Source organism: Alosa alosa, chromosome 2, assembly GCF_017589495.1.
Source record: "Alosa alosa isolate M-15738 ecotype Scorff River chromosome 2, AALO_Geno_1.1, whole genome shotgun sequence".
Taxonomy (NCBI): domain Eukaryota; kingdom Metazoa; phylum Chordata; class Actinopteri; order Clupeiformes; family Clupeidae; genus Alosa; species Alosa alosa.
Genome location: NC_063190.1, coordinates 20,509,031 through 20,536,891, shown reverse-complemented (window position 1 = coordinate 20,536,891; position 27,861 = coordinate 20,509,031). Strand labels below are relative to the sequence as shown.

Genomic DNA, 27,861 nt, shown 5'->3' with positions numbered 1-27,861 from the left:
GATGAAATAGACAGATTTCATTATTTTCATTTATTATTCCATATGGAGCCCCATATGTTGTATTGTAAAGTATATTGTTTGCATGGTGTAAAGGAAGTCCTTGTTTGTTGTTGCACAATAATCATTAACACCATAGCTATTAAAACAACAAGCATCAGATCATTGGCTCAATATCATCCTCAAATTCCCCCAAATTCCTTGACCAATCACACAGTCTGTCTGCTTCTTCCTGTTCCTTCTCCCAGTCTGAATTGTTTGAGAAAGGGGAGGGGCTCCTGTTAAACCCCTCCTCCTTACCCTCAGGGACCGTGTCCGTTGGCCTGACCCTCAGGGGCGAATCTGGGCTCTGGAATTACAACAGCCAGTAGAGTGGGAGAAGTCAATCACAAGCTTTATGCTTTCATTTTTAGCATTGTAACACTTACTGTATCCCAAGAAAAACATCTCTATGGGAAAATGGAAAGGGTTTTTGCCAATTAAAAATAACAGCAAAGGAAAACCTAGGCATTCGGATGTATGAGTTTAAATGTTTATCTTTTTGTGTTTTTGTAACAAAATGCGGTATTGTCTTGTAGAAAGAAAGATTGTTGCTTCCGAAACTGTTGGAGTGACTCTTTAAACAAAGTATGTAGTGGAAATCTAGCGTTCTTTCTCAAACATTTTCTCAAGCCCTCTCAAGTTCTGCATTGTGTTTGCACAAACATCACAAGGACCAAAAAAGAAAAAGGCAATAATAAGAACATGACTTTTCAGTAGTAGAGAAATGAGACATTGTCTTTACCAGTTGGTGAGCTTTGTTATGGTGGCCAGAGATGTAGAGCTGGCGCATCTTCATGGAGATGGCACGGTGGAATTTTCCAGACCTCCGAGAGGAAGAGGGTACTGAAGACGCTCGTGAGGAGGATGGTGTCTGCCGATGGGAGTGATTTCTCTCGGAGGAAGGAACCGAGGCAAAGGACGATGGACGAGCTGCCGGAGACCTGAGTGGAAGGATGGGCAAGGACTGTACTCACAGACGGTTCCCACAGCAACGGGAATGAGAGCCAGTGGAAACGCTGGTTTTGATTCTGTTAGCAGCACCATAATGTGTCAAGCAAAGAATACCAGACAGACTTTTCAAGTGATTAGCTATGGAATGTTATGGTTACCTGAGTGTTCTAGCTCCTCCTCCAGGAGTCTCAGTCTCCCCAGCAGCGTGGCAACCCTGCAGCACCCCCTGGAGGAGGTCTGGCCTCAGGTGTGCACCCGCTGGGCCGGTTCTCCCCAGGGGCAGGTGGGCGTAGTTCAGGGTGGGGCCAGGGAGAGGATGGAGTCTCAGGGTACGCCAGCTGTTGCTACGGCCACCAAGGTATGCCGGCAGTTCGTCAAGATGACTGGAATACTGCATTTAGAGTAAGATACGTGACCCAGCACCAAATAAACTGGGAAGCCTTCTACAATGGTCAGGCTACTTTTTATTTACTTTTATTTACTGTTACTTTTATTTACTGTTTCATGCCAAGAATGAAAGTGTGATTTTGTTTAATAAGGCCATGCAGCGCCATGTGTGAAGGCAGCGATGACTGCTACAGCGCTACAGCTACGTTGTTCCCCACCTCAGTTTCAAAATGATTCAAAATCAGTGAAAGGGTGAATTCTCCCATTCACGCGTAAACGGCACGTAAGTCCTTTTTTACGCACTTCAGTTACGCGCATTCTCCCATTTCCGCTTCTGTCACACCCACAACACGGAAGTTCAAAATCAAGGTAGCCTTATGAAAGAGGTGTGATTTACCGGTATTTAAAATAGAACCGGACTGATCCACCACCTCGTTAATTTAGGTTGATATGAAAACGTGGAATGTGGACTTTCTCCTTGACCTTCTGAATGCCATTTAAATCCAGAAAGAGCACAAACCAGCCTTTGATTTTGAAAACGTAGACATGGTGAACTGAATAGCGAACGGCCTACAGTAAAATTGTGTGTCATCACATAGCCTAGAGATAGATAGATACTTTATTGATCCCCAAGGGGAAATTCAAGGGTCTCAGTAGCATACAGACATCACACACGACATGCACTTACAGCAGAAATGGTAAACATAAGTATAAGTATAAACATATAACTAAACTCCACTGTACAATAAAGACAGTAGAAGTTAAGAAAACTAACTAAACTAAATACTAAATACACTATATAAATTAAATTTAAAAAGTCCAATGTGCTTGAGGGTGATCAAGCATAAGGCGGCTTGTAGTGACAGGGCGGGACTAGTTATGTGTGCATGGCAAGGTGCTCAAGAGAGTGAGTGTCATGGTGAAGGTACAAAAAGTAGTCCAACCATAGTCCTTTAGTTATGTGTGCATGGCAAGGTGCTCAAGAGAGTGAGTGTCATGGTGAAGGTACAAAAAGTAGTCCAACCATAGTCCTTTAGTTATGTGTGCATGGCAAGGTGCTCAAGAGAGTGAGTGTCATGGTGAAGGTACAAAAAGTAGTCCAACCATAGTCCTTTAGTTATGTGTGCATGGCAAGGTGCTCAAGAGAGTGAGTGTCATGGTGAAGGTACAAAAAGTAGTCCAACCATAGTCCTTTAGTTATGTGTGCATGGCAAGGTGCTCAAGAGAGTGAGTGTCATGGTGAAGGTACAAAAAGTAGTCCAACCATAGTCCTTTAGTTATGTGTGCATGGCAAGGTGCTCAAGAGAGTGAGTGTCATGGTGAAGGTACAAAAAGTAGTCCAACCATAGTCCTTTAGTTATGTGTGCATGGCAAACTGGTAAGGTGCTCAAGGGAGTGAGTGTCATGGTGAAGGTACAAAAAGTAGTCCAACCATAGTCCTTTAGTTATGTGTGCATGGCAAGGTGCTCAAGAGAGTGAGTGTCATGGTGAAGGTGAAGGAAGGCCTAACAAAGAATTCACTTAACAAACAACCTTTTGCACTGAGGTTTAAAAAGAGCCAAGACATGCTTGAGGTGTGTAGATTCATAATTTAAAAACCCTGTTGAGAAAGAAAGTTGAGAATGGCAGTTGCTTCTAATAATATCAATTTATCTATGCTAACGAAGCTGTAGACTGACCTGCAGTTGCAGTTTCGAATACAGTAGAGACTGGCATAACAATACCAGCCTCAATTACAAACGAATCAGAGACAAGAGAATATTAACGATACTGCTCGACAATAGTGCAGGCGTCTGTGCAAATGTATGGAGGACTTCGTCAAGTTGGAAAGCAATGGACAGATTCGAACAAAGTAGGCTATGGGATCATGACTTCACGTCAAGTTAAAACTGAAGATGCACAGTCAGTAATGTCCAATATCCATAGGAGGTGATTATAACAGGGTTTTCCCTATTTAACATTGTAGCCTCATGGATAAGGTAATGTCGAGAAATATGCCACCTTGTGACTGTAATGGGGAAAAACATAAAGCCTTATCAGCATATTAAGCACAACATTTGATACTGTAATGTTAATTTGTAACGTTCTGTGTAACCTACATGTATTTAAAACTAGGCCTATTGCCGACAATAGCTATATGCTGTTTCACCTTGTAGTGGTTAAGCCTTAATACAGCCCTCAGGAGCGCGTAGCTGGAAAGGTGCATAAGTCAGTGGCAGAATGCGCACAAGAGTTGTAATAAACCCAGATTTTGGGGTTGCTCCTCCCAAAACGCATAACTCCCTCCATCACACGTAAATGACAACACCCTTACGCACATTGGAGAATCCGCCCCTAAGTGTATAGAGAAAGCTTTAGCCCAAAGGATTAATTTCCTATCCTAAAGGATAAATGTTACCAGGATAGGCTGATAATAATAAGCATAATAAGGAGGCCTCTTCCATCTGGCTAGCAGAATTCTAGTTGATTTCCTGAATTTGTTTTACTAATAATTATCAGCAATATTACCAATATTCAATTATCTAATTAAGTCCAGTATATTGATTAACTCTTAGGGGGAATAAGGAAAAGTGCTGACCTGCATGAAGTCTCTCATGCAGACGACATCAGCTGCATCAGCAACACGCTGCCCGAGATGCAGCAGCTCATCCGTAACCAGCAGGTCCAGGAACTTCCTGTTTCCCATGATTTTGCAGGTCTGGGGTGTGGCCTGTTACATCCTCAGTAAACAGACACAGAACAGCTCCTCTGTTCACTATGCAGCGACTTTACATGATCCTTATATTATTATATTAGTGGGTCTAGCTATGCATCTTTTAGATCAGATATCATTGTGTCTGGCTACTCCTTACCCTAGGCCAGCGGTTCTTAAACTTTTTGTTCGGCGACTTCCCAAAAAACATGGACCAAGTCTAACGACCCCCCTCTCTTTAACCGGTGGAATTTGGTTTCGAAATGTTGCGAGATGGGCATTGGAAGCAGAGTCAGTCAGAGCATTAATGTCAATGGCAGCCTTTGACTAAAAACCTTTAGAAAAATGTCTTTAATCATTAATGCAAATCATTTTGCGACCCCTCCAATATTTTTGACGACCCCCCTGCGGGTCCCGACCCCCAGTTTAAGAACCACTGCCCTAGGCTATGTATCCTCACCTCAAACCTCAAACCTCACTACCAAACTTGGAACAGTATGGATAACTGTTGAAATTCTGTTCTGTGTGAATCTGTTGTAGTTTTATCTGTTGTCACATTCTTTGTGAATCGGTCGTTGTCCTGTGTAAATTTGTTTACATCTAGTTTGCTCTGTCAAATGTAAATGTCTGAAAGTCTTGTCTGTTGAGATGACGTTGAGTTGGTCCAGTGAATTCAAGCCAATTAAGTTAATTCTTGTCTGATCTGTTAATGTGTAATTATGCCCACTTCAGTCTGATGAAGTTTAGACTGTTCTAGTTAATGTAGAACACTCTAGATTCACTATTTGTCAGTTGGCAAAGTTCCCCTCACCTGATTGTACGGCCTGAATATTTTCTTCCCTGAGATGTAGTGCTGTCTACCGCCACTCTGGAAAATCTTAAAGACGATGATGGGTGGGAACTGAGACCCACAGAACCTGTACATTTATGCAGGGGTTAGGTGTATCCAATTATGAAGGGGATGAGCTTATTTATTTACAGAGGGGTTAGGCATTATTATCCCACTAATATCCCCCCACACACACACACACACACACACACACATTCATAAACTAGAACACACACACACGCAGGCATACACACACAGGCAACCACCCAGCCCTTCTAATGGCTTACTGTGCAGTTAGTCAGGCTAACTGGAGATGGAAAGACAGACAGCTGTGTAGTTAGTCAGTTTGTCATATACCTGAAGCGCACCTTGCAGTGCATGCTGGGGTCTCTGAGGAGTTGGGCCTCTCTAGGGTTTAGCTGGCGTAGGACGGCAGGAGTCAGCGAACTCTCCTGGGGCACTCGGGAAGGCCATTCAGGATTAGAGAGCAATGTAGAACATCACAAAGCAAATATCAATTAAAACACCAACAGTAAAGTGTTTGCAGTGATGAAGAATCTAACACCAACCTAAGCACACAGTGAATGCTAAGGTAACTCTAAACGTACACTGATGTTAAAGTCAAAGAGATACTCACTGCCTTCCGAACTGTCTGAAGAAGCAGGTGGAACAGAGTCCTGTCCTGGTAGGACCTCCAGAATTTCTGGATCTTCATAGCAGCACGAACTGTCTGTTGGAGGTCAAAACTAAATAGCCTACACAATTAACGGTGATGGTGACCATGCAACCCGCAGTGCAGTATAATAGTTTAGCCCCCAATTTTCCCTCCTACACATTCCATGTTTTTAAACTGCAGTTGTTGTTTTATTGACTTTGAAATGTAGCTATATCCAGCTAGTCTAACGTTTGTGTTACTGTTAGGATCTTTTTAAATTAATTTAATTTGATCAGTGAGTGAATTCGGAGGGCATTAATGATGTCCAGAGACAGAAACCAGACACCCAGGGTCTACTAAAATGAGTAGGCCTAGTGTATCCTGAATAGACCTAAGCTTTGACATGTAGGACTCTCCACAGCATGGAGCCATCCAGTGCCTGAAGTATGTAGCTCAAGGGTCAAATTCAGAGGCCTTCCAGCCTGCTGTTTTGTCTATGCCATTTTTCCATGTTGTAACATAACATGACTAGTATACTGAATTAATGCAAAGAAAAACATAACTTACATATCGAAATTAAATATTGAGTAGAATCATTTTGGTTAACACTTTTGCTCACCTGACGTTAGAATCCATCGCTGCTCGCTAGTCAGTAGATAGCAAGCCTGGGTGAGGGTTGTGGACGTTTGTTGTCAGGGCAACAGCACAAGCTAGACAGAGAAGTCCAAAGCAAAGATCTTTGATTACTAGCTCCGCTTTAACCCTCTCTGTCCAAAGAGTGCACTAAGTACGTCTTTAAACCAAAGATTATAGAGCTCCGCTCTAAGATATTTGCTTTAAACTGTGAAAAAACACCCACTTCCACTAACTTCATTCTAACAAGATACAGTTCAGCTTTTGATAAATCGTTGCTAAAACGTACCTCGCTTCTGCATATTTTTTTACCATCACATTCTACACCACACATGCACGTTATATTCTGAAGTGATAGGGGGCGATATTTCAATTGACAACACGTCTGCCACAGTGCAGAAGAAGAAAGAGAACCATGTTCAAGGTAAGAAGTGGCTTTTCCCCCCATCTTTAAACTTGATACCGGGTAGTTTAGTTGTTTTCCTGTAACCAATACCATGTAACGTTGAGTCTCTGGTTAATGTATTACAATATATTAAGTTGATGCAATATATTTGACTTGGTTTAGGTGCAGAAGGAAGGTTTTCTAGGTTCATTTGAGCGAATTTGTGGATTAAGAACGAGGTCATTTAAGGTCTTTGCAGCTCGAATGAAATGTCAGTAACACCGAGACATTAGTCAAGGACTTTTAAGTCTGTACGTGGAATTCTGTCAGATTCCTAGGTGTAAAGCGGAATGGGTGAAATGAAATGTCATGCCACGCCACTTTAAGATGTATCACCTTAGTTTGTGATAGAAGACGATCACACGTTAAAGCAGCGCGCTAACGTTACTTGTCCTTACGGAAACAACGTCAATGTCGAAGAGGTTGCGATAACATTGGCGTGGATTATTGTGACAAAAAGCAGAAACAGATCACTAACGGCTTACATAAGTCAAGTTCTTGTTTCAGTGACTCAAACTGTGGTTACGTTGACGTTAAATATGTCACTGCCAAGACAGAGGGTTATCAATAGCGTCATCGTTGGATAGTACATACTTGGCGATTCGACATGAAACTCAAATAAATACTAATTTTGTCCAAGAAATGTGTAGATTTTGGGGTACAAAATGTAGATGAAAAGTTTCAAATTGATTCGGCTTCCTAGGTCAGGTGCAGAGTTGCAGATATACACATAACTGGGAAATGACCGCCAGGTGGCGACAAGTTGTTGTTAGACGAGGAAAGAAGGAATAGAGCCTGCCCTGTAGTAAGGGTTTCCAATCTTGCACCATGGGGTGTCAGGTGCATGGTTGAAACTTCTCTCCTCCAACCCTGCATCCCTGTTGTCCATTGAAGACGTATTAAAAGAGTTGCCTGAAGGCAAAAAACTTAGAGCGGAGCTCTAGAATCTTTGCCTGAAGGTATTCAGCTGTTAAGTCATGATGCAAAAATGTTCAGATAATTCTGTTTCCGGGTCCAGTTTTTTTCGTTTTTGCATTGACAGTAGGCCTAAAATAAAGAACCCCCGCTGTTTTGAGTAGTCTACAAAAAAAAAAAAAAACTACCCACTCGCTGCCTCAACCTAATAAATCTTATTTTCGTGGAGGCCTGGACTTTACCCTTGATTATATCACCTGGTTGTGCACAGTCACACTAATTACTCTGTCAGACTTAAGCAACTTTTTTTTTTTTTTTACCCTTATTAAAAAGGAGGTGAGGTGAAAAGGTTCATAGGTTGTGAAATCAGACTGGCTGCACTGGTCAACTTTTGGATGAAAGAGTGGCAGGACCCTAGCCTGGAGATTCCAGACCCTGTTAATCTAGAAAGATTAAGGGTCTGGCCATGACTAATGTAATAGCCCAACTCGAGGGGCGGCACCAAGCATGCATTTGAAAATCTCACTGCACGCATTATGCTGCCTTGCATAGCTGGGTGCATTTGTGTAACTTGTGTAACCTTAGGCCTGTGATAAATAACTCTGTTTCCAAAAAGGTTGGGTTGCTGTGTAAATTGTAAATAAAAACAGAATGCTACGATTTGCAAGGTTCCAGCCCAGGGCCCTGTGGGCATGATGATGGGAGTGGTCTTTGCTGCTACCCCCATTGATGAGAAATCGCCCAGCAGTGAGCTTAGCCTGGAGGAGGTAAAAACCAGATCTAACACACACACACACACACTATTCTATGTTAGTAGTACTTATTGTTATTGCTGCACTAACAAATTATCCTAGTGGTAACTTTATTATACCTTAATTGTTGTAAGTCACTTTGGATAAAAGCGTCAGCTAAATGACAACATGTAAATATAAAATGTAATGCCCCATTACCCCTGCTTTAGCCCTGTGTCCCTGTGCCAGACGAGCTCCTGATTAGTGCTTGTGTGTGTGTGTGTGTGTGTGTAGCTGTCCCTGTACACCAGTCCACAGCCCAGACTGCGTTATGTAGAGCCGCCAGCAGGCCAGCTGGAGCAGGGGGTCACCACTGTACGCCAAGCCACCCAGCCATACATCACCTGGGGACAGGTACGCAAGCACACCTGACACCCCGTGGACACACACAGACACACCAGAAGTTGGACACACACACACACAGTGTCGTGGACAGACACACAGGGCGTTGGTGGACACACACACACACACACACACACAGGGTTCAGTGGATAGACACACTGGGGGTTGGTGGACACACACATGCTATGGAATTTGCAAGGAGACAATATGGTCTGATGAGTTTGTCTGCATGTGCATATAGACCCAGATCATTCATAACTGACCTCTCAGGCATTTCCTGGTGAAGTAAATGCTACCACCCAGGATGAGGAAGGATCATCTCAAATAGAATCTTTATTTAGTAAGATATTTCACTGTCCTTGGACAAGTCCTGTAATTGCTGTTCTTGCACCTTAGAATAAAAAAAGTGTTGCAATTAAGTCTATTCACATACACACAAGGCAGACATATGTAAGACATGAATGATACGTACAGATAGTATAAGTATAAGTATATATACTCTTTTGATCCCGTGAGGGAAATTTGGTCTTTGCATCTATCCCAATCCGTGAATTAGTGAAACACACTCCGCACACAGTGAACACACAGTGAGGTGAAGCACAGACTAATCCCGGCGCAGTGAGCTGTCTGCAACAACAGCGGCGCTCGGGGAGCAGTGAGGGGTTAGGTTCCTTGCTCAAGGGCACTTCAGCCATGCCTACTGGTCTGGGTTCGAACCGGCAACCCTCCGACCAACCCTCGGTAACAAGTCCAAAGTGCTAACCAGTAGGCCACGGCTGCCCCATACGTACATAACATACCGGTACACACAATGCAGACACACCAAGCATTGAAATGGAACGGTGATTACATTGTTTTTACCAGATCTACTTCATAACTGTCCCCTGTCCTTTTATTAGAAGTAGAATTAATAGCCACCCTACCAATCAGAAAAGAGTATTTCTTCTCTCTCGGTGATAAATACACAGAATAGAGACATGCCGTTCAGAACACCCATGCTCAGCCCTAGGACCACAAGGTGCTGGTGTGATACGCTCTGTCCTTTACCACTCCATTGGGAACTTGCATGCGCTTCATGGTTGCTAGTTGTTAGATGCCCTCATTGCCAAAGCGCTGCCTTGCATGGCCAATGGGGAGGCTTTGGCTTTACTGCATACATGGTGACACAGACAGTGTGTGAGTTTGTGTTTGTGTTTGTGTTTGGGCGTGGGGAGTTCATTTTGTACATAAGTGTGTGTGTGTGTGTGTGTGTGTGTGTATGTGTTTGTGTGTTGGAGGCAAGGAGTTAAATATTAACAAAACATACAACACTAATGTCAGAACAACACTATACTATAACATAAACAGCACAACACTAACAATGAACAGTAACACAAACAACACAACACTAATAACACAAACAACACAACACTAATAACAACACTAATTACAAAACAACACAACAATGTAACAACTTACACTAGCACTAACACCTAACAATGGTACAAACAAAACAATACTTAAAGAAACACATAACAAGAATAACACAAACAATAACACAACAGCACTAATAACACAACAACAATAATAACACAACAGCACTAATAACAGGAACAACTACACACTCGACACTAACAACACGAGCGACTCTTATAACACAACAGCACTTAAGGACACAAACAACACTAACAAATTAATGATTAATGAATTGGTTCTTTTTGGCAATTGTATTATTTGAACTTGAGGTAACTCCAGTCTGAAGTCCTAATATACTTGAATTTCTTTTGTAACCATTTAAGATACAAGTGTTTTAATGAATTTGCATTTGTCCCGCTATGTTGGTGCGTATGTGTGCGTGTGCACGCACGCGTACAAATGGCTGTGTGTCGTGGTGTCGTCATGCCAACACTTGCTGTTTTGGCCTCATCACTGCTGTTCAGCAAACCACAAACTCGGCAGTGAAGAAAGTACAGGTACACACACACACACACACACACACTCTTCTACACAAAAAAAATAGATATATCTGTTGTGATGTGCTGAAAAGCATCATACTGCTTTCATTCCATTGGCTAAAGCACCATGCTGTGGCTCCATTGGTTCGTTTTCTGATGGTTTTTGCACCCAAGCCGCTGTGACTGCTCTCAGTGTGGTGTAGCAGGCATGCATATGGCCAGGGTAAACCCAAACCCACCCATGCATATGCCTCCCATGTTCCCTCTATAATAATGTCATTTGCTCCTCTATGTGTTGTCATATCCTGTTGGAACCTGAAGGGGGTGTATGGGAAGGTGAAGCCGATAGTGGATGATGCCGTTCAAATGGGGAAAGGTGAGAGACTAAGTGTGTGTGTGTGTGTGTGTGTGTGTGTGTGTGTCAGGTGCTGTTCACATGGGGAAATGTATATTAAGGATCTTTGGCTTTGTCATGAAGTGACAAAGTAGACAGGCCTGGGCACAGTGGACTGTGTGATGGTCATGACGCGTCAACGGTATCATGCAACAGGCCTGTTTCAGTAGACTTTGCCTATACACATTCTCTTCATTCCTGATTCCTTGCAAGCTGATGAAGTTCTCACTGTAGCAGTGATTGGTAGCCTACAAAGTTATAAGGGAAGCAAATTGTTGAGTTGGAGTGGCTGGACCTTTTCAGGAAGGATTATCCTCAACGTCAGCTGGCTGGAAACATTATTTAGAAAGTGGTGAGCAGCCCATCGGTATAGTTTGTTTAAGATGAAATATTAAATGAATTTCCAACTCAAATGAACGGACAACTTGTGTGTGTGTGTGTGTAAGTGCGTGTGTGTAAGTGTGTAAGTGTGCGTGTAAGTGTGTGTGTGTGTGTGTGTGTGTGTGTGTGTGTGTGTGTGTGTGTGTGTGTGTGTGTGTGTGTGTGTGTGTGTGTGTGTGTGTGTGTGTGTGTGTGTGTGTGTGTGTGTGTGTGTGTGTGTGTGTGTGTGCGTGCGTGTACAGATAGTTTTGTAAATATTTTTTTTTTTTATTTTTACATCCACCATGTTTTTAATATTCTTATGTGAATTTGAATTTCCCCTGGGGATCAATAAAGTATCTATCTATCTATGTTTTTTTGTTTTTTGTTTTTGTTCGTACTTGTGTTTACATTCCTGTTTCTATACAGGTTTGTTTTCTTCTTGTGAGAAGACTGTTTTGTTTGTTGTTGTGTGCAGATGGTTATGTCTATCTTCAGAACCCTCCCCCAGAGTTCTATCCACGAGCAGGGGTTATCGGGTTTGCAGGCATCCTGGGACTGTTCCTCGCCCGAGGTAGGTGTGTTTGTTTGTGTGTAGGGCAGAGAATTTGCAAGTGTGTGTGTGTGTGTGTATATGTATGTATGTATGTGAGGACCAGGGACTGTGTGTCTGTCTGTGTGACGGACAGGAAATGTGTGTGTATGAGCGCATGAGTACATGTGCGTATGTGTAGGGGCAGGGAATGTGTGTGTGTGTGTGTGTGTGTGTGTGTGTGTGTGAGAGAGGGGCTGGAAATGTGTATGCACGTGTGCATCCGGGTGACCTGTAAGGCGTCTATTTCTCAAACTAGAGACTCTAATGTACTTGTCCTCTTGCTTAGTTGTGCGCTGGGGCCTCCACTTCTCTTCTGGTTAGAGCCGGTTTGTCCTGTTCTCTGAATGGAGTTGTACATACCGTTATAGGAAATCAGTTTCTTGGAAATTTCTCGCATGGAATAGCCTTCATTTCTCAGAAGAAGAATAGACTATCTTTTTTTTTGGCCATTTTTATGAGTATAATCGAACCCACAAATGCTGATGCTCCAGATACTCAACTAGCTCAAAGGACGGCCAGTTTTATAGCTTCTCTAACAGTTTTCAGCTGTGCTAAAATAATTGCACAAGGGTTGTCTAATCATCAGTTAGCCTTTTAACACGATTAGCTAACACAATGTACCATTAGAACACAGGAGTGATGGTTGCTGGAAATGAGCCTCTGTACACCTATGTAGATATTCCATTAAAAATCAGTCGTTTCCAGCTAGAATAGTCATTTACCACATTAACAATGTCTAGGTTGTATTTCTGATTAATTTAATGTTATCTTCATTGGAAAAAACAGTTATTTTCTTTCAAAAATAAGGACATTTCTAAGTGACCCCAAACTTTTGAACGGTAGTGTATGTAAGGGACAGGGACTATCTGTGTGTGTGTCTGTCTGTCTGTCTGTCGAGGTGTGTGACTGTGGATGTTTGCATACATGATGCAATATGTGTGGGAGTGTGTGTGTGGGGAATGATGATGGTGTGTGTGTATGTGTGAGTGTATAATGTATTGTGTATGTTTAGGCTCTAGGTGGAAGAAGTTGGTGTATCCTACTGGACTGATGGCCATTGGAGCGTCTGTGTACTATCCTCAGAAGGCATCCGAAATGGCCAAGGTGTGTGTGTGTGCACACTTTTGTGTTTAGTTGTTAGAGTTTGTTTGTTGAATGGGTAAGGTTTGATACTGATCCACCTTTGATTGTGTTGCCAGGCTACTGGTGATGGCATCTATGATTATGCACTTCAGGCCTATGTTGCCATGGAGCAACTGGTGAAGCCTGCACCCAAGCCGCTCAAAGAGAAGGTGTGTGTGTGTTTCTTCTTTCTGTTTAGGTGTATTTGTGTATATGTGTGTGCGTGTGTGTATATGGGTGTTCTTCACTTGTACATTGTGTGTGTGTGTATGTGTGTATTCCTGTTTGTGTGTGCATTAGGCATGTTAGTGTGTGTTTTTGTTTAGTTGTGTATGTATTCAGGCATATCATTGTGTGTGTGCGTGTGCGCGTTTATATTATATTTCACTTTTTGACCAGTGGAGGTATGTGTGTGTGTGTGTGTGTGTGTGTGTGTGTTGATCTCTAAAGGTTGAGAAAAGTGCCAAAGAGGAGACCAAAGCTTGAACTCTGGAGCCGGTAATGGACACACACACACACACACACACAAATAATACCCATACTACGGTGTTCATTTTAGGACATCCTCAGATCTCAGACTCCGGTGTCAGACTTAAACTAATCAGGTCACAGGCGAATCGGCATCGGAGTAGCCTAGAAGTCACTCAGTCTCAGAAATACCTCTGTCATCTTCAGACAAAACTGCATTACGTCTCGGAAAAAAACGGCCTTGGACCAAAAGTCGTCAGTCTCAGAAAAATCTGTGTCAAGTCTATGAAATTGCAAAGTCAAGTGTCAGACCAAAAAGTGTCATCATGTCTCAGAAAAATCTCTGTCAACTGAAACTGCTTTATTTTACTTGTACTGCTTTACACAAGTGAACTTACAATACAAAATAGTTGTTTTCTGCATCACAAATAAGTTTGCTTGCTGTACCAGTTAACAGAAACAACACCACTGCGGTATTCACCGTAAAAGCTGCTATCTACTTTAGCTAATTCAGAAAGCTAGTCAACAGCTTCCTCATCTGGGCAAAGTTATCTCTGACAACTTTTTTTCTGATGCTGACAGAGGTTTTTTCTGACGCTGAGGTCATTTGGTTTGAAGCAGTTTCAGCTGACAGAGATTTTTCTGAGACATGACACTTTTTGGTCTGACACTTGACTTTCATAGACTTCACAGAGATTTTTCTGAGACTGATGACTTTTGGTCTGAGGCCATTTTTTACGAGACCTAATGCTGTTTTGTCTGAAGATGACAGAGGTTTTGTCAAGAGACTGACTGACTTTTAGGATACTCCGATGCTGTGACCTGATGCCTTTTCGAGTCTGACACCTGAGTCTGAGATCTGAGGATGTCCTAAAATGAACACTCTACCATACACATTCACACCACACACACACACTGGTTTGGTATAAGTCATTAAGGCAACTCACATTTTGTTTCTTAGGGACTGGGATGATGGTGGTCATACGCATACACGCACACACTGTATTGCAATTACTTTTTACACAAATACTAATTGTTGTCATGTAGAGTCACACAAACACACACACCAGGGTTTCCATTAGTTGGTAATTACAGATTTTTGCCAGGTAAAATTTATTTTATTACTTAAATTTAATATTTAAGCCAGTAAAAATGTCCTCATGTGTGTGCCCATAGAAAACACAGCTATAATGCAGGCTGTCTCTGAACAGGGCATCAGTGTTGACATGAAAACGGTCCATTAACAACCTACTGCACCTTTTTTTCACGGGAAGTGTGCCACTTGCCCTGAGGACTGGTCACACATCTGCTTTATTTACAGTTTGACTATTTGGTTATCTTAAAACGTGGGCCTAAAAGGGCGTTGGAGACAAATTATAAATTTCCTGAGGTTTCCGACGATTCATGTAGACCTATTGACAATACAAACTAGAATTGCGGTTCCGAGGAACTGCAAGAGTGGGTTTGATCAGGGGCATGGAACTCGGCCTCATCCAAGGATTCCAACAGTACCTCATTTATGAAAATCGGACATACGGGTCAAAAGTTACATGCACACACCTTCAGACAGCCCAGCCCAGCCCAGGCCATTAGACATTGCCAGATGGCTTAGAACTCTGCCAGGTGCAAGCTTAACCCTTAAGGAGTACGGGAATGTTGAGAAATCCCCAAGGCTGTGTTTTGAGTCCACTGCTGTACAACATCTACACACATGACTGCAAAGCCAACAGTAGTCATACCTCCATCATCAAGTTTGCAGATGACACAGTGATCTTGGGCCTGATTAGTAACAACAATGAACAGTTCTACTTGAATCAGGTTGATGAGGTGGCACAGTGGTGTCAATCTAACAGCTTGACACTGAATATCAATAAAACCAAGGAAATGGTAGTGGATTACAGAAGGCAGCAGCAGAACTACAGTTACACCCCACTAATGATCAGCGGGCAACCTGTAGAGAGAGTCACAAGTTTTAAATACCTTGGTGTCCACATTACTGAAGACTTAACATGGACTGTTAACACTCAATATGTTCTGAAGAAGTCCAGACAACGACTCTACTTCCTTCGTCAGCTAAGGAAATTCAAAGTTTCTACATCCATCATGAAGGCCTTCTACACTTCAGTGGTTGAGAGTGTTCTAACTGGTAGCATCATCACCTGGTATGGGAACTCCACAGTTAGAGATTGTAGTACTCTGCAGAGAGTAGTGCTCAGCTGAGCGTACTATAAGAACTCAACTCCCTGCTCTACAAGATATCTATTCCAGAAGAGTACTCCTAAGAGCCCAAAAGATTCTGAAGGACTCTTCTCATCCTAACAATGGATTATTCCTACCGCTGAAATCAAGAAGACGCCCTATGTAGTCACAAAGCCAGAACTGAGAGACTCAGGAGAAGTTTTTTATCCCCAGGCCATCCAAACTCTGAACTCACACTATACTGACTTTGCACTCATTCACTCCTCAGCACTCATGACCCCCCCCCCCCCACACACACACACACACCCACACACACCTACAAGACTTTTAGCACTTTTTACATCCCTCTCCCCTATGCTGCTACAGACCTTTTATTTATTTTCTTATTTCATCACACGCACAAACACACACACACACACACACATATCTGACTTTCTCCAACTTTTGCACACTTTTTATTTATTATTTTTGATTTCTCCTCCATCTACCCATGTCCTTGATTGCCTAGCCTTTCTGCCCCCCCCCCCACCCCATCCCCAACACACACACTTACATCATCACTGTCATCACTTCACATACATACAGCACACTGCTTGCTACAGTAAGCCTCCTCTACATACTTGCTGCACACTGCCCCCCACATACACAGCACATTGTCTTCAGGATCTTCTCCAACACACATCCTCTACATACTTACAGCACACTGCCCCCACCTACCCACACACACACACACACACACACACACACACACACACAGTCACTGCTCCACTCCCCCCCCAATACACAGCACATTGTCTCATGAGGAAGCTTCTCCAACACACATATTGCACACTGCCCTCTCCCCACATACACAGCACACTATCCCATCTCCCCTGTCATCCCCCCAACACACACACCAAGACCCCTGGCAGTTGGGTTAGCCCCTTGAGCCGTGGATCTGCCCAAGGTTTCTTCCTTGGTAAGGGAGTTTTTCCTTGCCCCTGTTGCTCTTGGGTGCTCCTTGTTGGTGCCCCCCACCCAATCCCAATCCTCCCCCACCTTTTTTATGCAGCCCTTGCCACTTAATCTACTAAACCCCTCTTCTACTGCACTTTTTACCCCGCCCCCCCCGGCACTGCATTTCTTACTTCCAGTAACTATATGCATGTGACAATAAACTTCCTTGTATCCTTGTAAATGAACGTTCTAAAGAATATCTGGGTTCATTGAATTCAACATAGAATTTTAGAACCTTCAATTGTTGCGGAACTTAGAACGTTCAAAAACCTACACCTTTAAGGGTTAAACAATTAGAGCTGTGATGTCACAATCGGAATTAGAATCCTTGAACATTCCGCCATTCATTTCAATGGGGCCCAAAAACGCAGAAAAACAGGAATACCGCGAAAACGACAAGGCCCAGCGACACGAAAGTAACAAGCAAGTTACACCGGTTCGGGCCTGAATTTTTGGAGTTCGAACTGTGTCGAACTGCATTGCTCCGCAAGCCCACAGCATGGCTTTTCTACAGGAATAATAAATAAGAAAACTTAAGAAGAACAATAGTGGACTTGCTTTCAGCCATGCTGTGGGCTTGCTGGATCAAACCCACTAATAAATAAATAAATAAATAAATAAAGTCAACTTAAGAAGAACAATAGTGGGCTTGCTGGATCAAACCCACTAAATACGTATCCGGTAAAATAACTTCTGTTGTGATTAAGGACTGGCAAAAGTGGAAACCCTACTGATAATGTTTGTCATTATGCAAACACACTTGACAAACACTACGCGTTTCTCTACACACATAAGGGCTCCCAGATATAAACAAAACACACACCTGTGTACACACACACACACACTCACCTACCCTATTCATAGACACACTTCACTGAATGGCCAGTCCCTTAAGACAGTTGCGATATAGTTTGCACTATGGATTCAAGCATAGCTTCCCTACATTATAAATAATAATAATAGGTTTAATTGATATAGCGCCTTTCACAAGCCCAAGGTCGCTTTACATAGTGGAAAGGAAAATACAACAAACAAACAAAAACAATACAACAAAGAGAAGCTATGTGTTGGGTGTGGAGGAAAAGTGATCATTAAACAAATTATGCATCAAAATGTATGAGTAATGAGTTTCTCAGCAACCAGGGTGCAATAAACAGCAACAAACTTCTGCTGTGGCTTTTGTATGCTAAATATTATGGTGGTGTGCTGTAAGCTTTTCTCATAGTAAATAGAGTGCTGCAAGAGAAAAAGGTTTGGGGAACGCAGCCTTGAAGGGATGATCCGGAGTTAGAAACCTGGGGTCTATTGATGGATGATAAGGAGTTCAAACTTTAGTTTGGGAGCAAAATTATGTTAATCAGAGGAGTTTTGTGCTAGACCGTTGTTTGCATTAGCAACAAAATGGTTTATAGCCTGTAGCAGTGGGCATGGAGCCACGTCTAAATAAATAGCAATTTTTAAACCACTGACAAGGCTCAAAATAGCCTTACACTTCGGTGGTAATGTGGATAGGGTCCCTGCAGACAAACCAAAGTGTTGTAAACTTTGAACGTTTACAGAGAGGGGCAGCCGTGGCCTACTGGTTAGCGCTTTGGACTTGTGACCGGAGGGTTGCCGATTTGAACCCTGACCAGTAGGCACGGCTGAAGTGCCCTTGAGCAAGGCACTTAACCCCTCACTGCTCCCCGAGCGCCGCTGTTGTTGCAGGCAGCTCACTGCGCTGGGATTAGTGTGTGCTTCACCTCACTGTGTGCTGAGTGTGTTTCACTAATTCACGGATTGGGATAAATGCAGAGACCAAATTTCCCTCACGGGATCAAAAAAAGTATATACTTACATACTTATACTATGGGCACGTTCGACTTCTTGCTGAATCTGGCTGAATCTTACTATACAAACATACATCATACAACAATATTTGAAAAGTTGAAAGTTTGAACTTGTTATCATTCATACATAGACCTCAGGTTGTTTTAACTCTGGATCCTCTCTTTAGGGGCAGTAATACCCATATGCTTATTTTATAAGTATATATACTCTTTTGATCCTGTGAGGGAAATTTGCTTATTTGGAGTGTGGTGAATGCTATAGTGTATCTGTGTACAATTGAGGGCAAAAGCATTGGGACAAAAGGGAAATTCAATGTTTTAACGCTATTCTCAATTTTTTTTAAATAATGACAATCAAGTCAACTTCAACTGTGTGTTTGAAGTTTTCTAAACTAAAGCTGAGGTGTGTGTGTGTGTGTGTGTTTTGTATTTTTTGCTCTCTCAATCTGTTGACAGGTCCAGGCTGCTTGACTTGTCTGAGGGAGACAAGGTTCTATCCAGTTCTGAGCAAAGCCACACCCCTTAACCATATTCAAGCCTCCCCCAACATTCTGCACTATAACGAGACACAATATTACTAAAAAGAGTCCAAGAATGAAACACATGAAAACACAAGAAAGGCGAGGACAAAAGTGTGTGGACTCTTCTCAAGATTATTGTGACTCCTCTTGTCCTGCACCTGAGAGGTTCACAGTGACCTCTTCCAACTGCACTAGAATAAGACATGCCCCCAAGAGTGGAAACTACTCCCACAGGGGCGGGGTCTGTCCAATTACTTCTGTTACAACAGAAAGAAAAATTAACAAATGAAAATAAACAATATGTATACGTTTTAAAATGCTTTTTCATAGATCGTCCAGTAATTTGGAATTAAGGGGAAAAACTCTTGTCTCAAATCTGTATTATTATTTTTTTTAAATCTTTAACATGTTTGATTGAGTTAAATTCACCTTGGAAACATGAATGTAAAAAATTGATTCATATTTATATATAAATTATAAATGGTCTGACTGTGGAATTAAAGATGTATATTTGAAGGACATCTGTTGTGTTTTTATGTGGGACAGCACTTATGCTGCAGCTTTATGTCGCAGCTGTGTCACACCCTTTAATCTGAATGGTTTGTTACACCTTTAAGTTGAATCAACAACAACACATTGCATATATTATAAAGCGCTTTTGGCACCCAAAGAGCTTCACAGTGAAGGGGGAATCTCACTAACCACCACCAATGATGCACGGCAGCAATGATATGCGTGCGAACGCTCGCCACACATCAGCTTGACGTGGAGAGTGAGGAAGTGAGTGAGTGAGTCTAGACCTCGCTCACAAGTGCTAGGGTTTCATTTGTTTCTTTTCCCAATGTTGAGAACCCATGACTTCACAAAGTGAAACAAAGTATAACACCAATGCCCCAGTTACAGTTTTTCTTGATTGCTTTGATGCAGCAGTCAACTCAAACTCCACATTTTCAAGTTAACACACAGGCTGAAACAGTGGCACTTATGGTCAAAATGACACATTTTGCCTGCAAAAGACTAACACTCTCAGAACATTTAAAACAAACAGCAAAAGCAGATTTTGCCATCAAACAAAACAACTTGAAGTCAAATCACTGTTCACTTTCAATCAATCATTACACACTGCCCAATTAAATGCAAAACACCGTCCTCAAAATGAGGAGTTTCCTTAATTTTTGCTGTCTGTGCCATTTCTTCTCATTTTTCTGGTATCAGAAAAACTATGGAAAGACAAAATGTATTGAATAAAAATGAATTTTATTTATTCCTCCCAAGATGTAACTACCATTGACATGTAGGACCTACAGTAAGCACCTGGACAAGACACATTTCATACACCGAACTACAACTTGTCATTTTTCATTGAAATAGACCTACAGTACACACCTGGACTTGTCAGCTTTTGTACTGTTTTCTTCACCAAATAGGCAATATGGTGCCTTAGATTCATACTTATAAATAGCAACACAGAACAGACATGGTATCTCTTATGGATAATGAATGATTGCTGATTGAAGAATTGTGCAAAGGAGATTCACACATTGACATTACAAGTTCATTAGTTTGCAAGCAATATTAGCTGTGGATAAATGTTTTCCATTTGTTACACAGTTAATCCAATATTTTGGAGTCTTTGTATGAGAACTCAGAACTGTGTTAAATGTTTGTAAAAAGAATGTGTTTAACCAATGAAAATGTGTTAAATAATTTGCAACAGATGACTTCTGCTCTGCTAAGGCTTAGATCAAGGTCAAGTGGACCCAAGTTTCATTAAGTGCATCAAAGCAATTGAGAAAAACTAATATGTGGGAAGCCCATAACCTTGACAGACTCCTTATATTTCTTGGCTCGTACATCAGCAACAATTTGAAATGGTAAATAAACAGTCACATAATCAAAATGGCACAACTCTACTTCCTTAGACAGCTGAGGAACTTTCATGTGAGCACCAGTTGCAGGTGCATTTCTATACATGGATTTCTATGCAACGTCACGAAAACATGCGTGCGCAACTAAGAGGCAGAAAGCACCATAGAACAGCATAGAGTGCTGTCTATGAAAAGAATAAAATTAGTGTTTGTGCTGAAAACTGCACCAATTCGAAATCACTATGGTCAGAGAGTGTTCAATATCCCTAACGGAATATATGTCTTCGCCAGAAATTACAAAATACGATGTTATATTAATAATGTAAATGAACAGCAAACTCTGAAATATAGTCTGAAATGAGATGTTATTAAAATTTGAGACAACAGGGGTATACAAAAAAATCCAATTGTAGCTTACAGCAGCCGACTATTTAGGTGAAGTTTAGTTTATAACGTTTTGTTGGTAAACGGGAAACCCGTGTATAAAGCCATCATAGAGATCACCACCTCATCCATCACTATCTGGTGTGGGAGCTCAGACAGTCACACCAAAAGGAAATTAGAGAGGGTTGTTACCAAAGCCTCTGACATAATTTGTTGTGAACTCGATCCAGTCCACTCTCTGTTGAACCGTGCAACCAAAATAATCAATGACAGCGCTCATCCAAATCACCACGTGGTCCTGCTTCTCCCTCTGAAGATGTCACAGGTCCATACAAACTGAAACCACACGTTTCAAAAATATCTTCCCTTCAATCAGACTCAACACTACAAAATTGATATTTAAAAATGTATGCATTTCCATTTTCCCTAGCCTGGGTGAAGCCAGACTAACCCATTAGAGAATTAGAATTTCACAGCTGGTTACCTCCTTGGAAGTCATAAAACCAGAGCCCGTCTTCCTATTAGACATTCTCTAATAAAACATAGATTTCGTAAACGGAAGTCAATGGGTGTCTGGGAGGGGAGGTGATCAGAAGTGGGAGATCAGAAATCATAGCAAAACAAATTGCTTTTGAACATGTCCCTTCTCTCCACACACCTCTGAAGTTTGCCAACAAAAAGTAATCAAAGCAGTCTTCCTTGCCCATATAAGGAGATCTGAGCAAAGATGGTACCCAGATCTCCTTGGCAACTTTTGGGTCATTTATGTGGGTGAACTTCAGAGGCATATGGACAGTGAGCTGTAAATGAAATGCAGCAGACAGGACTAAACTGAAATATGATTATATTTTATTCCATTAATTTAATCAGACAATGATAAACAGGGACAAGTTGACAGGACAGGGTGGACCACGTCTACACATCTGGCATTACATGGACTAACAAGCTCCTAATGTCCTTTAGATAGAGACAAAATAATGAAACACAACCGTGGCCTATTGCGTAATCATTATCCATGCTTTAAGTCCCTTTGGATGAAACAAACTAACGAAACTAAGACCAAGATTTGAGGTTTAGTCTAAGTATCAAAATAACAACTACTAGAAAGTCCCTTTTATTAATAAATATAAAATAATTAGTTATGTGGCTAAATAACTACCAGTTAAAAGTTGGGGGTCCTTGACTGTTGTAGAAAGAAATGGCTCATCTTTAATGCAATATCTACATTGCCCATTATCAGCAACCATTCATCCAAAAGGCTGAGAAAACTGGAGAACTCTTGCAATTATGTAAGCACATAATGCAATCTGAAAACTGCTGCCCTGATTAAAAAAAACAATGCAACTGATCTCTGATATGACATTCTGTTTATACTGGAGTGGAATGGAAAGTGACCCCAAACTTTTGACTGGTAGTGTATGCCTCGTTTAGATTCTTCACAGTAGGATAATTAAAAATCTAGTGATTGGTTGACATTTAGCTGTGACTTGTGTAAAATGTTGTGTTGACTTGACAGCCATTTCTCTGCTTCTGCGTGTCTACTTGGTGGCCATCTTGAGGAGGCTCTGTTTGTCGATCTCGAAGAGCCTCCAGCCCTCTTCCAGAGACAGATCAGCAGCACCCCGCCGCTTATAGAACTCGATCGACTTGCTATTCCATTCTGCAACGATGAAGTGCATGCTGCTGCAGCGAGTCTTCACGGCCGTCTGCACCAACAGATAAACAAACAAACAAATAAATAAATATGAACGTGCTACTGCTCTGTATCTGTGATGCCATTTCTAAATGTAAGCAATCACCAGAGCAGATACGCATGTGACAAAAACATTGTGAACGAACGGTCTGTATACCTGGTGGATAAAGACACTTGTAAAATGGGTAGAAGGAAGACACCTACCTCACTCAGACGATTGAAGATATGCGACCCAATCCCATAGCCTGGGGAAACAAAGAGGGACATTAGTTTGATGATTCAACCCCAACAGAAAGTGTAATGCGAGTGTGTGTGTGTGTGTGTGTGTGTGTGGTATACCTCTGTACTCTGGCATGACGTAGAAGTCCTCCAGGTAGAGCAGCTTGCCAATCCAGGGGTCGTAGGTAAAGTAGTACATGGCAAACCCCACCACAATGTGACCTGCAAACACATGCACACAAGCACTGGAGTTAGACTTCGCTCAGCATTCAACATAACTGCACGAGAACCTCACAGGTCGCCTGTGTGTATAAATGCCAATAATGCTACTGAATGGTGATTCGCCAGGTTCCATGTGTGTTACTCCAACACTCATGTTTCCTGTTGCCTAATCCAGCCAGTTTGAAAGGATGCCAAATAAGTGAAAGGTGTGGCCAGTGTTTTTGGAGGGGGAGGGGGTCACACCTGGAGTGTGAGAAACAGGTGGTTTCTATGGGACCAGACTCCTTTGTACTGGACCAGATCTAACTCTTACCATCATGGCTCCTCTGGTCTTCAGGAACCTCTGCGACCAGGCAGTGGTAGAAGGGGTGCTCCCCGAAGCCGTCCTCCAGAAGATCTGGGGGAGGAAAATAAACATTAAATTCCCATTCCATGAGGTCACAGACAGACACACTCCTCACCCAGTTATCCACAGAACAGGAACACATCTCCTTCCAAGTGTACACACACACACACTAATTTCCAGAACTACTTAACTAGTAGCAGGTAAGTACTGAAATATCAAAACCTTGACCATGTTAATTTCTTAAAGCTTTTTGAATGTCCTTTAAACCTGCCTTGACCTTAGAGGTTCTGTCTGTGAAACTTCCGTTGGCCGGAGGGGGACTTAGCCATGGAGTTACCCCTCCCTTCCGTGTCACGTGTATTACTGGCAGCTTAGAGGTAACAACGCTACACAGCAGCTTTATGGCAAAGTCCTTTTAGGCATTATAAAATCTGTTTAAAGGTTCTGGTCTGGGAATAATTGGAAAAACTGCATACGTTTCTTAAACTCCACTTTTTTTCTCTACTTTTTTTAGGCCTATATTTTGTTGTATTGTGCCTTCTAGATTTTTGCAACATTCCGACTACAAAGAGCATGAACGCTCCGCAGTCGGAAGAATGACGTAATCAGTGGGGGAATTTGATGGTCACACGACCATCAAATATGTGGTTATTTTTTACATAACTTATTTTTAACCTAGGAGTTTAGATGACTGGATTTGGAAATGGTATGTAATGTTTACACGTCGTGGATATAGGCCCTAATGCAATAAACAAATCTGGTGTCACCAGACTCGTCTGAACTGGTCGTGTCTGGGTGAGAAGAAACAGTGTGTGGGGGAGGGGAACTTCCCATACCTTTCTCGGTCAGCACAACTTGTTCCTCCATCTCCTCGAATTTCGCAAGTTCCTAAAAACAAATCGAAACCGGCGTTAAAATGTGATCGGCTACTGAAGACATTAAAGCAAACAATTATTGAATCCGAAAAAATAAAAATTTAACAAACATAATTGACAAGGAATTGACACCGAGGCACAACTTTAGCCTACACTCGACACTTAAGTTGATCAGAACAAAGAAAAAAAAACATTTGAAATAAGAAACATTACCTCCTGCCAAGAGAATTAGCTGCTAATTAAACCACCCATTAACATTATACGTTCATGAATATGGCTAGGCCTAATACACGAGGACGTCAACAACTAAGATAAAGTCTTTTGTTTGGTCTATTCAGCCTATAACAACAAATATTTACAACGTCCTTCATGTCTGAGTATGTATGTTGGTGGTCTTTAAAAAAATATTTACAAACCTTACCTTAATCAACCGCAATATATCGGCAACGTCTTTTGGTTCCGCTTTTCTGAGGCTAAAATTGGCCATTTTCTTCTTTTAGCCTTCTTTCCTTTACCCTTTCCAACTAAAACTCCGCGAAATGTGAAGTTAATCAAAAGCTCTTTCTTCATAAGTTTGCCTTTTGAAGATTTTAAACTTCCAAAAGGGAGGTTTTGCAACCCTTTGGTATAAAGAGTCTACCGTGATCACATGAAGGCTCTGGCGGAGTATTCCGTCTAACGCGTTAGATGCCTACTTCCGTATTTATAGCAAGAACAAGACGTCATCCAACGTGTACGACATTCAGCGTACGTGGTGGGTGTGTGGGGCTAGCTTACCTACCGGAAAGACGATTTGACTGAAATCGGAACGTAAACTTCGCTGGGGAGAGAGAAAACAAACATCTGATTTAAATTATGCTGACCTGTGTAGTAGGCCTATCACCTTATTCTGCCTATGTGCCAAGTTAATGTTCAATATGCCTAACTCCCTGTTTATTATTGTGGTCTGTAGTCACAAAGACACGGGAGGCCCAGATAGTGCGTCTGGTGCGTAGAGGAGGGGAAGATAAACAGAACCCGAGATGCAGTTCAGAGTTGCAGAAATATCCATTTCATTACACTGCGATGTGGGCTTCACAATGGGCTTTCCCATACAGAAAAATAAGATATCCACATATGCAGATGAACATATTCCAGTTTAAGTACATCTACGTTAAATACATGTATTTCCATCTATGTTAAATACATATATTTCTATGTATTTTATATTTCCATCTATTCAAATATAAGCTGGATGCAGCTGCATGTGAATATATTTTTATATTATATATCATATATCTTGATTTTTCTGTATGGGTTGATTTCAAGAAAACATTTTAACATAGAAAAATGCCTATATGCCAGGAAGGCTCATTAGCCAGAAATACCTGAGCTGGCTAAAGAGCCCTCCTGGCATCTAGGCAGGCAATTGAATTCACTGTGTAATAGACACTGAAGAAACATTGGGACTTGCAAAGCCAGACATGGCCAGAGATGTAGGACAAAGTTTCTTCCCTGAATATGCTGCACCTTTCCAGGCTGTAGAGTTTTATGGTTGAGGGACCGGGGTCATGTCACATGATGTTCAAGTCCAATTATAGGAGATAAGATAACACAAGATGAAACCAGTTCAGATGCCATCAGATAAGGCTTTGCTAAACAAGAAAAAGGCCTTCACGGAGGGAGACAGGAAGAAAAGAACTTCAAAAGGTACTGAAAGTGAAGATTAAGGAGGGGAAAGAAGCATATAGGTTCAAACCGGAACAACAGCTGCTGCAAGATGGAGTGAATCACATATGGGCTGGAATGCGAATCACAGAAGGAAGCAGAAAGGCGCTGGCTGATGACAAACAGACTCTATCTGATAATCTGAACAGATTCTTCAACAGATTTGACTGCCCCACACCACCCCAGCCTCCCCCACCTGGTCTACTGACTATCACTGCTTTCTCTTAACCACCCCCCCCCTTTCCAACACACCTATGATATCATCTGCTTGCAGTCCCCTCTTCCCACCTCCTACTCCAAGAGCTCCAGCATCCAGCTCAGGTCAAGATGATGCTGGACGGACTGAAGCCAAGGAAAGCAGTGGGGCCCAATTACATCAGGCCAAGTGTAACCTGCGTTGTGTTGAACCTGCGTGATTCAGCCCTTCACAAGCCCGGACTCGAAAACGGACGTGAACAGCAGCAAACAGAGACGAACTAGAAACGGTATAGCAGGTCCCTCCCACGTCTGTCAACTTTCGGTTTCAAACAAGTTCATAGCGATTTATTAGCGACAATAAATTACTAGATAGACCAAGACAAGATCTTTATATGCTGGAATTATCTTGAACTACAATGCAGACTTTAAAAACAGGGGGAACTTGCCCTTGATTTTCTTTAAACAGGCGAACTGACTCATGATGTCTCACCCTATCTTTGTTTGTAGCTGAGGGAGCCGTCTTGCGTCACAGCCCTAAAATGGGAAGAGGGAGCTCAGGCCTCCTTTAGGAAATGACGTCACATCCCTTCCCAGCTGCTGGACGGCTGCATGGAAGAGCACAAGAGTTCAGCGAAGAATTCTGTCTCTCACACACTCACACACACACAACCTTCTCTCTGTCTCTCATACACACACACACACACACACACACACACACAGGCCTCTCTGTCTTTCTTACACCCACACACACACACACACACACAGGCCTTTCTTTCTCTCTCCCTCCCTCTCTCACTCTCTCTCTCTCTCTCTCTCTCTCTCTCTCTCTCAAGAGCTGGGTTAGCATGCAGTAGCTGAAAAGTTTTGGGTTCAATTCCTGCCTTCCACTGCTGTGCTCTGAGCAAGGCACTTAACCCCAAGTTGTTCTGGGGGCAATGGCCCTTGTACGACATATGTAAGTCACTTTGGATAAAAAAAGTCTCTCCTTCTCTTCCCAGCATAGAACAACATGCTGTCCAGACCTTCCTTCATTTCTGGCAGCACAGTGATGGGATGGCCTATAAATCTAAAAGAACCGTGTAGTTAGTTATAATAAGCAGTTACTCTCTGCCCAATCTTAAAGGCCTAGCTAGTTATAACACACACACACACACACACACACACATACGCACACACATACACACACACACACACACACACACACACAGCCCTTCATGTGAGTGTTCATTTAGAGCAGGGATGTGCAACTTTG

At 42.1% G+C, this 27,861-nt stretch overlaps 3 protein-coding genes across 5 annotated transcripts; 1 reads left to right on the top strand and 2 right to left on the bottom strand.

Annotated features, from left to right (window-relative positions):
- Nucleotides 1-15: 15 nt before the first annotated feature.
- On the bottom strand, nucleotides 16-6,518 carry c2hxorf58 (chromosome 2 CXorf58 homolog). Of its 3 annotated transcripts, none has more exons than XM_048237778.1 (9): nucleotides 6,476-6,518; nucleotides 6,173-6,263; nucleotides 5,536-5,653; nucleotides 5,256-5,386; nucleotides 4,881-4,986; nucleotides 3,956-4,087; nucleotides 1,149-1,381; nucleotides 782-980; nucleotides 16-346 (listed from the first exon to the last, which is right to left on the bottom strand). In XM_048237778.1, exons 2-9 carry the CDS (start codon nucleotides 6,187-6,189, stop codon nucleotides 155-157), a joined length of 1,128 nt encoding a protein of 375 aa, XP_048093735.1. In that variant the 5' UTR covers nucleotides 6,190-6,263; nucleotides 6,476-6,518; the 3' UTR covers nucleotides 16-154. The 3 variants fall into 3 exon arrangements, with proteins under 3 accessions (XP_048093735.1, XP_048093736.1, XP_048093737.1); XM_048237779.1 differs by having other exon boundaries at nucleotides 5,536-5,644; XM_048237780.1 differs by lacking the exon at nucleotides 6,476-6,518 and having other exon boundaries at nucleotides 5,256-5,350; nucleotides 6,173-6,290.
- A 5-nt stretch (nucleotides 6,519-6,523) lies between these two features.
- On the top strand, nucleotides 6,524-19,613 carry apooa (apolipoprotein O, a). The gene is made up of 10 exons (XM_048237781.1): nucleotides 6,524-6,610; nucleotides 8,215-8,313; nucleotides 8,572-8,691; nucleotides 10,599-10,631; nucleotides 10,935-10,989; nucleotides 11,846-11,941; nucleotides 12,975-13,066; nucleotides 13,162-13,254; nucleotides 13,535-13,582; nucleotides 19,033-19,613. The coding sequence occupies exons 1-9, from the start codon at nucleotides 6,602-6,604 to the stop codon at nucleotides 13,568-13,570; spliced, it is 633 nt and encodes a 210-aa protein (XP_048093738.1). The 5' UTR covers nucleotides 6,524-6,601; the 3' UTR covers nucleotides 13,571-13,582; nucleotides 19,033-19,613.
- A 2,563-nt stretch (nucleotides 19,614-22,176) lies between these two features.
- On the bottom strand, nucleotides 22,177-25,398 carry LOC125291173 (diamine acetyltransferase 1-like). Its single transcript, XM_048237774.1, has 6 exons — nucleotides 25,126-25,398; nucleotides 24,666-24,717; nucleotides 23,797-23,880; nucleotides 23,382-23,483; nucleotides 23,247-23,287; nucleotides 22,177-23,055 (listed from the first exon to the last, which is right to left on the bottom strand). Exons 1-6 carry the CDS (start codon nucleotides 25,189-25,191, stop codon nucleotides 22,888-22,890), a joined length of 513 nt encoding a protein of 170 aa, XP_048093731.1. The 5' UTR covers nucleotides 25,192-25,398; the 3' UTR covers nucleotides 22,177-22,887.
- Nucleotides 25,399-27,861: the final 2,463 nt, after the last annotated feature.